The 15,193-nt window shown below is 34.9% G+C and overlaps 1 protein-coding gene across 1 annotated transcript; it reads left to right on the forward strand.

The window, feature by feature from the left end:
* Nucleotides 1–8,919: 8,919 nt before the first annotated feature.
* On the forward strand, nt 8,920–9,663 carry LOC306859393 (N-acetyltransferase family 8 member 3-like; the record flags this gene model as incomplete). The annotated part of the gene is made up of 1 exon (XM_079400408.1): nt 8,920–9,663. One exon carries the CDS (start codon nt 8,920–8,922, stop codon nt 9,661–9,663), a length of 744 nt encoding a protein of 247 aa, XP_079256534.1.
* Between the last annotated feature and the right edge of the window lie 5,530 nt (nt 9,664–15,193).

Consider the following 15,193-nt stretch of genomic DNA (forward strand, 5'->3'; position numbering starts at 1 on the left):
TCATTTTTTTAAGCAAATACACAGATAATAAAACAGCAGTGATCAATCAGGAGATGAGATATATCACATTTAGATGCTTTAGTAATACTAATATGTCTAAAAGACATTTTTAAGGCAAGTGGAACTTTTTTCTGTAACAGGATTCTGTACCCTTTTAACCCTCAAAAAGGCAGAAGAGAGCTTTTAATCCAAAGGAAATGAGATCATGATCAAATATAACGGTCGACGTATATTGCAGCTCTTAAAGGCAGCTGCTGAATTATTTATAATAACTTCTTTGTTCAGTGACAAGGTTGCATTGGCAAAGAGGTTTTAAAGTTTCATAATAATGCATTTTCTTGATCAAGGAAGCAAGGAATTGATTATTCTCTAGCTTGAGAACCAAAGCCCATTCGCAAAGCTTACAAAAAAAGGTTTTGAATGCAGGCCAGTTTTTGAAGCACATTGATGTTTACAATAAAAAGACAAGAGAAGATGCCAGTGCTTCAACCAACAGATCAGATTACACTCTTTAATACCCAAAATGTTTCTTTTAAATGGCAGTGAGATTGCATAGGGATCAAATTAAAACTTTAGCTCATGCTTCTCATGTTTGAACCGCCCATGACAGTACAGTTTAGTCTAGAACTACTTTTAATCACTGTCTGGTTTTATAGTCATCCCGCAAAGGGAAGAATAACACAACGCTCACCAAAACTAAAGTGATTTGCTCGTGATCTGATTAAAGGTTAACCGGATAAAGGGGGTCACCGGAGTGGAATCCCAAAATCATCGACACGCTTTAAATTATTCTGGAAACATCAAGAGTCCCTTGACCCTCGGCTTTGTCTGCGATTCATGAGGGCCGTTATTGATTTAAGCAGGTGTAAGGAGCCGTCTCACCGCGGCGGAAATTCAATCTTACCTGACATCTTCGGGTTTATTGCTCAAGACGCTGTCACAACAGCCTGGGCTGCTTACATATCAAAACAAATGACATAATTCAAAATCTCACAGCCTCATTGTGCCATCTGCCAACAAATATTAGTCTGTCACTGTACGCTGGGTTGCTATAACAGCTCCAGAAAGTATTTGAACACTTGAACATGTCTGAATGCCATTGCATAATGAAATATCAAATTGCATTTAACATTTTATGTTTCAAATCAATGTATGTACTGTTCATATTTTATATTGTGACACTTTAGGGTTATCAAATGTAATGAACTACAGCTGTGATTTTGTCTGCTAATATGAACTCTAAAAAAAATGGTGCTATATAGCACTAAAAGTGGTTCTTTGGCTCGTAATCATAGGGGAACCACTTTTGGTGCTGTAAAGCACCAAATCTTGGTGCTTCAGTGGTTCTTCAGCGGTTCTTCACCACCACTACCATATACAGAACCTGTTAAGCTCCTGTATGGTTCTTCAGCGGTTCTTCAGTGGTTATTTGGGGTGATTAAGGTGCTATATAGCACCACTGCCATACAAAGAACCTGTTAAGCCCCTTTAAAGGTTCTTTACGAGCCAAAGAACCACTGTTGGTGCTGTTTAGCACAATTTTTGTTGAAGAAATACAATGCAATATGGCACCTCTTATGGTTCTACATAGCACAATTTGACAAATGTGCTGTATAGCACCTTTAAAGATATGGTGCTATATACCGTAGCATCAAAAGTGGTTCCTCTATGATTACGAGCCAAGAACCACTTTTAGTGCTATATAGCACCTTTTTTTTTTAGAGTATGCTAGTTAGTTCAAATAAATCACACAAATGGCCATGAAAAGTGAAGTTGTAAAAAGTCTAGCATTGTTTATTTGCAGATTTTGTAACTAATACAGTAAAATCCATACATTTTAACCCTCATGTTATGTTGTGTACACAGTCATTTTGATTCAGAAAGGATTTTCTTTTCCTAGAAAATGCTAATTTTTAGCATTTTTTGGGGGAGATTTTTTCCCTACCTTGTGGTGTTCCCAGTGACCAGTCTATAAAAATACGTTATATTAATGTCTTGTTATGCTATTTTATCACCAAATATTGGGTTTAATCTTTATGTCAATTAGTTTTTTTCATTTAGCACACATTTTGTATTTCTTTTTGAAACTGATTGGTCTTAGGCCTCACTGATTTGAATTCATGCATCTCAGTTTTTGAGTGAAAAAATGATTTGGCAATATTAAATAAAATATAAAAAATATTGCACTGTTTTCCACTAGTGTAATAACGTTTAACCAGGAAGTCGGTTTATAAATGCTTAAATGTTTTTTTTTTTTTCAACTTGTTTTCTGGACTGATTTAAGTGGTTCAGTTAAGCATGGTTTGAGTGTCCAAATGCTTTTAAGAGACATGATAAATACTTTAAAGGGATAGTTCACCCAAAAATGAAAATTTGATGTTTATCTGCTTACCCTCAGGGCATCCAAGATGTAGGTGGCTGTTTTTCTTCAGTAGAACACAAATTAATTTTTTTTAACTCAAACCGTTGCAGTCTGTCAGTCATATAATGGCAGTCAATGGGACCCACGGCTTTGGAAGTCAAAAAAACATACACAGACAAAACCAAATTAAACCCTGCGGCTCGTGAAGATACATTGAGATCTAAAGACACGAAACGATCTGTCTGTGTAAGAAACTGAACAGTATTTATATAATTTTCTTTACCTCCACCGCAATGTCCAACTGTCATGAGTGTGTTCACAACAGCCGGTACGTGACGCATCAACGTGCAGGTTTTGTGTCTTAAGACCTCAATGTATCGTTATGAGCCGCAGGGTTTAATTTGGTTTTGTCTTTGTATGGTTTTGTTTTTTTTGACTCTCAAAGCCGTGAGTCCCATTGACTGCCATTATATGACTGACAGACTGCAACGGTTTGAGTTAAAAATCTTCGTTTGTGTGTTCTACCTACATCTTGGATGCCCTGGGGGTAAGCAGATAAACATTACATTTTCATTTTTGGGTGAACTATCCCTTTAAGAGAAAAGTTGTTTGGTAGAGCGTCAAAAACACTGCATATACTTTTCTGTGAAAAAGACAAAGGTTTGCATGACTTGTTGAATTATGTTCTTCATTTCATGTTGTCTATGAAAAATGTGCATGGAGAACAAAGTGCTTGTCTAGCTATAAGGCTTTTCAGTTTGTTATCTTAAAATCAGGAAGAGAATTGGCATTTTTAAGTCATGGGATCCCTCAGGAATTTATTATGGCTTTTATAATAGCTGTTTGTTTCGATTTATGTGTAAAATAATGTCTGTTGTTAACACTGTTCTACAACATCAATTATCCTAACAATTAGCTTAAAATGAGGTAATTTAGTTATTTTTTCAGCATTATTTACGTCAACTAAGACTCTTTTTTTTTAACAAAAATGTCTAAGTTCTCTATTTCAGGACAGATACCGTGCAGAAATAATGTACACGTATTATAGGAGCCGACTTTCATGTCTTTGCATTGCAGGACAGTCATTATTTGGTAAACAGCAGGTTGCTTTTAATTCAAGATTTCAGTTAGTGCAAAACTCATTAACAACTCAAAAAATAATTAGCGTTGCGGGGAAGAAAAAAACAAAAAAGGAAAAGAAGTCCCAGAGGAAAAATTAAGCATTCAATGTTTTGTTTGTTTTTCAATTGTGAGACTCTTTTAAGAACTAGGCTTTATTCAAGTGTCAAAAACAGATGAGAGAGGGAGAGGGAAGATTCACGCTTTGAGTGAACATTTGTGAGTCTATATTAATACAGCAGAGATCAATGAAAGTTAGAAACAGATATTTTGTCATCATTTGCTCCTCCTTATGTTGTTTCAAACCTGTATGACTGACTTTCTCCCACAGAAACGCAGGAATAATGCACATGTTGCTCTTTTCCATGAAATTACAATTAAGTCTGGAGCTTTCAAGCTTCAAAAAGGATGCAAACGGACCATAAAATGATCAAAAGTGGCCTATATATGACTATGGAAGCACGTTTCTGCCGTGGAATAAAAATTAAAAAAGGTCATTGTGACTTTTTTCACAATTCAGACGTTGCCCGCTGACAATTCAATTCAATTCTGAGAAAAAAAAAGATATGAGATTTGAAATAATAATTCTGAGAAAAAAAGTTTATATCTCTCAATTAAGTCTTTTTTTTTCTGAGAGTTGCAAGAAAAAGTCAGAATTGCATGATATAAAATCACATCACTTTTTTAGTACCTCTTACTTCCATACTTCTGTGCTATATACTGCATATAAGTGTCGTCTTCTTTTTTTAATGAAAACCTTATTTGATGAACAGACTGAAATCAAAGTTGCTTTTCTGTGACTGGAACATTACATCCGAGTGAATCATTCAAACTGTGAAAAAGATCGGGCTCAAAAAAACCATTCGTTCACAAATTGGACATTTCTGAACTCATCATAAACTTATGAATGCATCAAGAGCAAATGTGGATGTCAAGATTTATAGTGAATGAGACTTCTTTGGTCTGTTAAGCTATAATACGTCAACATAAACCTTTAGAGCATGTGTCATTTGGTTCATTTTTAAAATCGTCAGTCCGCTTCCACTGTAAATGCATGGGAAAAAAGCTTTAGAAACTTGACTGACTTTTTTTTTTTTGGACCTATTAAAAATCATTTAAGTGTCAAGAACAGAATGAATGTTGGTTCATATAAATCATTACCATATAATCAGAGGTCGAAATATGGTTACAGCAGCAGTGAGCTTTAAGATTCTGTAAATAACCACAGAAAAAAAAAGAAAAAGAAAGAAAGGCACATTTGCAATGTTTTTGTTGAAATTGGTTGTCCTCATAAATGTGTCACTGGATTTCTGAACACAAATATATTGGGACATTCAGAAAGCACATGGGTTTGTGAAATGCCATCAGAGCTTAACAGCAATTGCTTGTATTTATTCCAGTGAGATTTTGAGATCCGAGCGCATTTTATGCACTTATAAATGGAGGTGAAAGGTAACATTAAATCTTTCAGCACTGAGGCAGCCATGCTCACCGCACAGGATCTGAAGAACAATGGAAATTGGACTGATATTTACAAAAGAGAGATAGTGAGAAAAAAGTGAAAATTGTCTAGTAGGATCTGTAACTGTGCTTCAGCTAAAGATTCAGTATTGTTTGAGGTGAGATCTGCGAGTGCAAACTGTGTTAATGTAATCTTGTATAATATAGAGAAGACTGGGGCTAGTTGTCACATTGAATATTTCTCAGAGCAGGTTCATTTCTGTGTAGATATAACAAAGTTATATCTATATAACAATAAACAGGTATTGAACAGGTATTGTTGTCACAATGGAACATACCGTTTAATCTAGTTTTTGGGCTTTTCATGCAATAATGTAACACTTAAAAAATAAATAAATAAATAAATAGGCCTACATTTAGGATTTATGCATTTGAATTAGACTTTAAATTTCCATTCCTTTACATTACACAAGAAACATTAATGTGAACTAATAAACTTGTGATGCATATTTTGTCTATTGTCTATTCATAGGCTCAAAATAGGACTTTTTCACTATTGCACTTATATTTATGGCTATATCTCACAAATGCAGTTACACTGCCCTCCAAAAGTTTGGAAACACCCTAGAAAAGTGGGGTTTTGGACAATATTGGCATGAATCCTTTTTAATTTGTGATCATTTTGCACTGATAAGGGACAACACAAACTACGAAAGCATATTTTATTACATACAGTTATTATAGTTATTGAGATACAGCTATTGTGGCAACTTCCCTATGTGACAACTAGCCCCGGTCTCCCCTGTAATGTAAAGCATGCTCTATATTGGTTACCAGAGAAAGCAATGAAGTGCATGGGTTGGAAAGCTGTCTGTCCTCTGTAGCATGCAGCGTGATTGAGCGACAAGCAATCGGGTGTAATTTATGGGTCCGTGGCACCTCAGAACGAAGGAAAGGATTTCTCATTTATATCTTACATAAGGCGCCGAAGGCCCTGGAAGCATCAGAGTGCTTTCTGAGTCATTGTCATTGCCCTTGAAGGCACATCATTCATGAAAATCATCTATTTGGGTCTCTGCTGAACTGGGTAAATCTTCATAGTGTGCTGTTTTCAGAAACAGATTTTCATAATTTATGCTTAAAGGGACAGTTCACCTAAAAAAAATGAATATTCTTGTGCTGTTATTCTTACTCTAGGACACAGAAAGTTACATTTAGAAATTGGTTTGAGAAGCCACATCTATCAAGCTGCAAAAAGGACCATATATTTGCATGACAGCCTATATGTTTGAGCCAAGTGTAGCCAGCAGTGATGTATCTTTAACAGCTCATATTAAATGACATAGTTCCACAAATCTGGGCTCTTGCGATTAAAACCCAGGTCACATTTAGCGGGCAAACAGGTTCAGCCTTATAAAGTCAGAGAGATATGCAGCTCCATGTCTGATCCAGCGAGGCATATGAGGACATCATTACACAGCCAGGCCAAGATTAGAGCTGATTTTATGAAATACTAGCGAGACGCTGAATATGTTGTGTACATATGTGTGATTTCCACACGTACCAATCAGCTACAGTGTGAGGATCATGCATCTTAAAATAGTCTCATTTCTTATTTCTGTTTGCTTATCTCACAATTTAACTCTTTTTTTTTGCATTCTAGCTTTAAAGATCAGAATATGACTGTCAGTCCTCTGTCGTGTGTGTCATGTGTTCCTGCCTCTTGTGTCCATATTTGGTTTGTTTCCTGTCCTTGTTTAATGTGATGATTAGTTAATTCTCGTCCAGCCGTGTTTGTCTAATTATCTATGATTATCCTGTGTATTTATAGTCCTGTCTGTTCAGTTTGATTTGGTGTTCCTCCCTGCTGTGTGCACCATGACAATGACGGCATATCTCACAACTGAAGAGTTATTTATATCTCAGAATTAGTTATTTGTTATACATATCTCACTATATGACTTAAGAGCTCAGTTGCAAAGTTATTTGTTAGATTTGTGGCTTTATTTCACAATTACGAAATTATTTCTTGTATTTATTTTACGTCACACAATATGACTTTAGATCTCACAACTGCAAGAGTTTTTGACTTTATATCTTACAATCTGACTTTATATCTTATAATTGCAAAGTTATTTCTCGCATTTATGATTTTATATCCCACAATTTGACTTTTGAGCTCATGGCCGCAAAGTTATTTGTCATATTTTTGGCTTTATATCTCACAATTACAAAATATTTTTTTCGCATTTATAGTTGGCGTTATATTTTACAACTATTATATTTTTGGCTTTATATCTTACAAAATCATTTTATATCTCATAACTGCACAATTATCATATTTAGGATGTTGTAATCCCACAATGTGATTTTTGATATCACAATTGCAAAGTTATTAGTAATATTTGTAGCTTTATAGCTCACAATTACAAAATTATTGATTATATTTTGGGGGTTTTATCTTTTACAAATACTTGTGAATTTTTATGACTTGGAATTAAATCTTTTGGAGTTTGAAATCTAATAAATGTAAACAGATTTCTATGAGTGTTTGGGATAGGTAGTGTAAGATTGGTCCTCATTATGTGTGTGTGTGTTGAACATGCTCCATTTCTTTGCTAAGCTGCTCTGTAAATGGGTATTTGTCTGATACTGTGGCTAAAGTTCACAGAGAGAGTGAGGGGGTACAGTAAGGTGGCATTGAGCAGCAGCGATGGAACGGAAACCCAGCTGTAAGTGAATTTTTCCTCTGTCTGAATGTGTTGAGAAAGCTGTCTGAAAGGTGCTAATGTAATTAGCATGCAATGTTCAAATTTCAGTGTGCACACTACATACTTAAATGTGAGTTCAAGGCTGTTGCTTGAGTTCACACTGAATGTCATGTTTCCCAAATGTGAAACATTCTTTTATTATAATGTTTAAAGATTTTTGATTGTTTACAGCTTACTGACATTCAAAATATAATTATTTTCATTAAACTAATTTATTCCAATTAAGTTTTTCCTCTCTAAAATAAAGTGTGTTTTCAATTAAATCGCATATATTACATATTTCACAAAACCACATGTGATTTTACAAACCACAAGTGAGTTATTCGCTTATTTAACTAGTTTTGAAATGCTTCACCTGTGTAAATTATATAATAATTAAATAATTCAATTATATATGTAATGATATACCATGTATACTCTTTTCAGATAATATGTGAAATACATGACCAAACGCATGATTTTGACCTATAATTCATTTTTTAATCAGTGTTATTTTAGTATCATTGTACAGTTTTTGATAATATTTTGAATTAGCATTTCATTTTCTGTTTTCATTTTCATTTTAGTTTGTGAATTATTTTGTGTAGTTTTTATTTGTCAATATATTTCATTAAGTTTTAGTTTAGTTGTTTTAGTTTCATGAATATAGTATTATATTTTTGTTAACATTTTGATATTTTCTTTTTGCATTTTAATTTTTGATAACATTTATAATGTTGTGGGATTTTGACATTTTTATGGTTTGTTTTAAATGTATGAAGCTTGTAAATTTAAATTTTTAGTTATTATTGATTCATTGACATGTCACTATAGTTTTTGTTAATTGATACATACTAGTTTTTGTTAATATTCTGATTTTTTTATATTTTTATATTTTTATAAATATTTTTATATTTTTGTTTGCACTTTCATTTGAATTTTTTTTTTTTTGTGTATATTTAGTCATTTGTATTTATATATTTTTTTTTTGAAAATGTCTGTATAGTTTGCATTGTTTTATGTTTTAGTACATCTACTTAAAGTTAACGACATGAAAACGAGAAATGTTGCCTCAGCAATTAGTCAATTTTTTTTTATGGTTTGGATAATTCTTTCCAGTTAATGTTTATTTAAAATAATGGAAATGTTTTTATGGTTTAAGTTTAAAATAACAACCCTGGTTTCAATTATAATGATTCTTTCTGTACTTCCTGCCTATAACTCCACATGACTTTCTGCAGACATTCAATCAGAATCAAGCTAAAACCTGTTTTTTGTGCCTCTCTTGCAGTGAAGAGTATAATCAGGCCCTACAAGCCCACAGACAAATCTGCTATTGTCTCTCTCTTCCGCTTTGGGATTCTGGAGCACGTCTACCCAGCTTTCTTCAAAGCCATGAGTCATCCGGACCACATTGGCGTAACCCTCAGCGTCTCCGTGGCCGGGTATGTGCTCGGAGGATCCTCGTACTTCCAGGCCGTGCTCTTCGGAGGAGCCTGGGCTTGTCTGGTTTACTACTGCTGCCACGAGGTTTACGACAGCCATCTCAGGAGGAAGCTAGAGGCGGAAATGGCTAACATTGAGGCCAACTTCTCGCATAAGCAGGCGAATGGTTTCTGGGTGGTGGAGATGGAGGTGAACGGGAAGTCGAAGCTGGCCGGGCTGCTGGCTGTAGTGAAGAGCACAGATTCAGACGACGCACCGTCTCTGGAGGTGTTTCAGTTGGTGGTGTCCTTCAACCAGCGGCGTAAAGGTCTGGGATCACAGCTGGTAGAAACGGCCGTGGAGTTTTGTAAGGAGCAGGGACTTTCTGAAGTAATTGTGGAGATCAGTTCACCGCAAACCGCAGCTGTTTCGCTTTTCCGCAAACTCGGCTTTACTGAGACGTCTGTGAACAGTAACACACACTTGAACCATTTGGTATCAAAAGTGGCCCGGATCAATGTGATACGAATGGAAAAGCATCTTTAAGGTGCCATGTCAAAGCCTTGCATTAGAAATGTTAAAATTTGTAACTCATATATATACTGTTATATATTGTAACATATTTGACCATCCTTCAGCAATCAAGACTATAATCATGCTCCAAAGACAATCAAAAACAATGCAAATTTAAATTAAATGTTGTTTTTTGCCTGGTTTCTTCATATTGTCACATGGGATCTCAACAAACGCCACAAGAAATAAACAACACAACGTCTCTAGTATGCTCTCTTATCCATTAAAATTGTATTATAAATACAAGATGAGGTGTAAAAACGTTATATAAACTTCTTCTAGCCTTCAGGAAAAGGCTAAATCTCGCTGCTCCAGAGGAATTTGTGCCAGCTGACACATAAGACCATATTTAAATCTGAAAATAAATGAAATGCAAAACCAGAGAAAGCAGCTTTAGGTTTAACATTCCTGAAGCCACAAAGACATTGTGAGCTTTCTGTGTAGATTAGAATAAAATATCTAGTGTTTACAACTCATGATGTTGGGGATAAAATCCATGTTCAGTCAGATATATATAACAGCTCTCATGCTACACTAGCTTGTTAAACAACATCAAACATGGTTTAAACCTTGCGTATGGTTCACTTATTAACTGATAATGCAGACTATGCAGCATGTTTGTGATGAAGAGTAATAAAAGGCCATTCACTTATCTTGAGATGCAGACTTTCAGAGGACCAGCTCACTGCAAACAATCAACCAGGAGTGCGTTTCCCAAAAACAACTATGGTCGCAAGTTCCGTCGTTAACAATAGAGTTCAATGGAACTAGTTCCATAGTTAGCTAACAATGCTTTTGGGAAACGCACCCCAGACTATTTAAATGTTGAGCAAACGATCTCATTGGCTGCACTGTAAAAAAAAAACAAAAAAGCAAGCTGCGCCAATTTAAAATTAAGGCAACCAGCTTTTTGCAGATTTTTGAGTTCTCTCAACTTATTTTTGTAGGAGATTCTCAACTTTTTGTTGTATAAACTCAAAAATCTGATGAAGCTGGTTGCCTTAATTTTAAATTGGCTCAATTTTTTATTTTTTATTTTTTTTTACAGTGTGCAGAATCAGCTTGTGCTGTGCAGTAATTTCATTAAAAAATATTTCAGTAAAAATATTTTTTAAGAACAATATCGCTAAAAAAATATTTTTTTAAAAATTAAAATTAAGTTAAAAAATTAATAAACATCCATATTAATAAAAAATAAAAAATAATTAAAGGGATAGTTCACACAAAAAAGTAATATATTAACATATAGATCAATGATTAAAAAAAAAATTTGTTTTTTACAAATCCAGGTAGTTTACATATAGAAATATGTTTTTAAAACACTTATGACTGTTATAGCACCAGCTGTGGTCCGGTCTCCTTAAAACTGTGCATGCTTGTTTAGAATCACCTGTTGCATGTGCTCACCAGGTTTCAAGAAGTTTCGAGTTTTCCTTTAGGCTTTATAGGATTTTGGGTAAATTTGGACAGGCCCCTTTTCTTAACGACCCCGTTATAGCTTCCCAAAGGGTAAATTTCAAGTTTTTTATTTTTCTTTTCTAGATTGAGCAAAAAATCTAGGACTAGTTTGCTAAAGTAGGTTTTTTACATCTTCTCAATCATTTAACAAACAATTTGATTGACAGCAGTGGTTCTAGAGGCAAAGTTGTCCAGAATGAGGAGTTCTATCCTATGATACAAATACCGTGCGTATGTGCGACAAACCGCGTGACGGACAATTGCTTACGCCCTTGAAAAATGCAATATCACCCCCAGTGGCCGACTTCTTTCAAATTTCTGTAGGTTTAGGAGTTATGAGCAATTTTGTACTTTTGATCACTGTAGTGCCCCCGTCAGGCCGATTGAGGCGAGCCTTGGTCACTTTGTAGGTGGTGTGAGTACTACCATCCTTCCAAGTTTCAAGACTATACGACTTAAGGTTTGGCCTGCATGATCAGTTTTATGTGGAGATCGCTAATCCGTGGCCATTCTAACAATTACAATACATGCATACGGATGGGTTTTTAAATAATTGTCTAAATTGCACATCATGACTCTAATGCATGCATATGCATTTATAAGTAAGGGACATGCATAATGTCAGGATGGATAATGGCGTAGTGTTAATGCTGAATAATTGGCAAGCGTCCAGCTGTGTGACTCTGCATTTTGAAGGCATTTACAGCTTGATATTATTCAATCAGTTGATTAGGTTCCTCTATACTCACAGCTAACATGGCAAAAAGGTCATTTATAATGGTTACTTGCTGGCCAAAGTCAAAAGAATCTGTATCGCTGTATATGGCTGATTATGATGCTCAAACAAGCCAAGCAATATTTAGATAGAGTTACCAAGTTTACACTTTCCAGGGAATACACTTACAAATGGCTTGTTTCTAGTTGTTTCTGCATATTAGGTTGGAGAAAGTATTCAAACATCGAAAGAATTACACACACATCACCTCTGAATAGAAAGGCCATTTCATATACCATCATCTTTTAGCAGACATTAAAGCAGTGAGATAAAGGAGGGATGAGAGATGCAAAAAGCACAGTTCACTTTAATGAACTCACCCTTGGGTTTAAGAAGGAACACAGAAATCATTTCACACACACACACACACACACACACTGCAGAGTGTGAAGCGAGTGCTGAATGCCAATTAATTCTCGAATTCCTTTTCATGTTTAATATGAATTTTAGGGGGAGAAAATTAATATATTACACCAGAGCTGTCAACTGAGCAACTGATAATTTTCTACACTTTTATTATGATTATTATTGTTGTTGTTGTTGTTGTTGATGTTATGAAATTAAAACTATTCAATTAATTAAATGAGCATTTATTTTATTTCAAGCAATGAACATGTTTTTATGGCTTTCATTTTAGTTTCAGTTTTAGTTTAATCATTAATATAAATAAATATATTTTTGTTTAATTTTATTTTAATTAAATATGGATTTAAGTTCACTATAATATTAATCATAATTATTATCATTACATGTAAAAATAATTCCTTTTGCACGTATATGCTATTCTGCTTCATTTCCCTTTTTTTTTTGTATGTGACCGTGATTTTTTCTTTTTTTTTCTTTACAAATATTCGCCATAATACTGTGTGACAGCAGGATATGGATCGCTAGATTTTGTGATTTCACAATAGCAAGATGTCCTCAGTCAGCAAACAGCTTCAAAGACACTGCAGGGTCACCTTAAGGTCACTTTTTGAAGGAAAGTTCAGGTCTGTGACTTTCTTTGAACGTGTTCTCCTCAAAAGCTTGTCAGATCTGAAAATAATAGTATCAGACAGAATAGGACCCAGACAAACCCAAGCTGGATACTGTGATCAGTGTTCAAAATGAATTAGACACATTTTAGCTGTCATGGTTGAGAGGTAAACTGCAAAAAATATTCTGGTTTTATTTCTGAACTTGTGTGACTTGGGACTTTTGTGTTGCTTGTCTTGTTGTGCATTGGTTAAGCAGCTCTGAAATGGATTTTTCTGCCAAAAATAATTGCATTACATTTTTCCTTCTTGTTTGCTAGTAAAAATGACATGTGAGTGAAAACAAATAATATTGTGGCCATGAATTAAGAATTTGTTCCAATTTACCAATTTGTTCCCTTGTTCTGTTTGAGTTAAATCATAAAACGATGGAACAAATAAGTACAACGAGGCCACTAAAACAGAACAAATTGAGAAAATGTGACGTCAAATAAATAAATTGTGGGAACAAATCAGTGTTTTCTTAGTATCTTTTGTTTTTGTTTACGTGTGTGTGTGTGTGTGTTCAAGTTGAAGTTGAAGTTTATTTGTATAGCGCTTTTGATGATACAATCGTAAAAATATCGTTGCAAAGCAGCTCTACAGGAAATTAAGCCTCCACAATATATTTATATATTGCAGAAGCTTAATATATTTAACTTATGGAAAAGTTGGTAATTCTGTATGTTGTCTGAGCGTTGGCATCCTCTGAGGTCCTCTGAGGGGTTGGCATTATCTTTTCTCAGGTGTTCGGTCATCTCAGATCATTTAAGGGTTGGATCCAGACTGAAGCTTCTGTTATTCCTAGTTACCACGGGATGTTAATCAGAAACAGAGAAACAAATAGAGACATAATTAGCGTAGCTGCTGTTCCATCTAAGCAAAAATGATTTGTTCAACCCAAGCTAAAGAATAATAATAATGTACATTTGATCAGATATAACTGCAGTACAAGATTATAAGATGCATTATGTGAATGCTTGGCTAAAGAGATGTGTCTTTAATCTAGATTTAAACAGAGAGAGTGTGTCTGAACCCCGAACGTTATCAGGAAGGCTATTCCAGAGTTTGGGAGCCAAATGTGAAAAAGCTCTACCTCCTTTAGTGGACTTTGCTATCCTAGGTACTACCAAAAGTCCAGAGTTTTGCGACCTTAGGGAGCGGGTTGGATTGTAGCGCGGTAGAAGACAAGTTAGGTACGCAGGAGCTAAACCATTTAGGGCCTTATAGGCAAGTAATAATATTTTGTAAATGATACGGAACATAATAGGTAGCCAGTGCAGAGACTGTAAAATTGGGGTAATATGATCATATTTTCTTGACCTGGTAAGAACTCTAGACGCTGTATCTGTAGCTTGTTTATTGAAGATGCAGGACAACCAGCTAACAGTGCATTACAATAGTCCAGTCTAGAGGTCATGAATGCATGAACTAGCTTTCCTGCATCAGAAACAGGTAGCATGTTTCGAAGCTTGGCAATGTTTCTACGATGGAAGAATGCTGTTTTTGTAACATGGGAAATATGATTTTCAAAGGACAAGTTGCTGTCTAATATAACACCCAGATTTTTTACTTTAGAGGACGTAACAGTACATCCGTCTAGTTGTAAATTGTAATCCAAGACATTCTGTGTACTGTTTTTTGGTCCAATAAGTAATATCTCTGTCCTATCTGAATTTAATAGGAGGAAATTATTGGTCATCCAATCTTTTACATTTTTTACACAATCTATTAGCTTAGGTAGTTGAGAAGTTTCATCTGGTCTTGTTGAGATATACAGTAGTATAGTTGAGTATACAGTAGTTGAGTATCATCCACATAACAATGAAAACTAATGAAAACTCGGTACTTCCGCCTAAGTCAACCCTGACCTTTTCAACGTCATTGCGTATTACGTGACGTCACGAACGCGCATCACAGAACAGAGCAAGGCGAGCATTTGTGCTTATAAAACTTAAAACTTTTTTATTTATTTTTGAAATGACCGATCGTTTCGCTAGATAACACCCTTATTCATCGTCTGGTATCGTTTAAAGCCCTTTGAAGCTGCACTGAAACTGTCATTTGGACCTTGAACCGTTTGGGTCCCAATGAAGTCCATTATATTGAGAAATGTTTTCATCAAAAACCTTAATTTCTTTTCGACTGAAGAAAGAAAGACATGAACATCTTGGATGACATGGGGGTGAGTAAATTATCAGCAAAAGTTTTTTTAAAAGTGAACTAATCCTTTAATAACCGCCAGCTTGAATGGTTT

Source organism: Barbus barbus (assembly GCF_936440315.1).
Source record: "Barbus barbus genome assembly, chromosome: 40".
In the NCBI taxonomy this organism is placed as follows: Eukaryota; Metazoa; Chordata; class Actinopteri; order Cypriniformes; family Cyprinidae; genus Barbus; species Barbus barbus.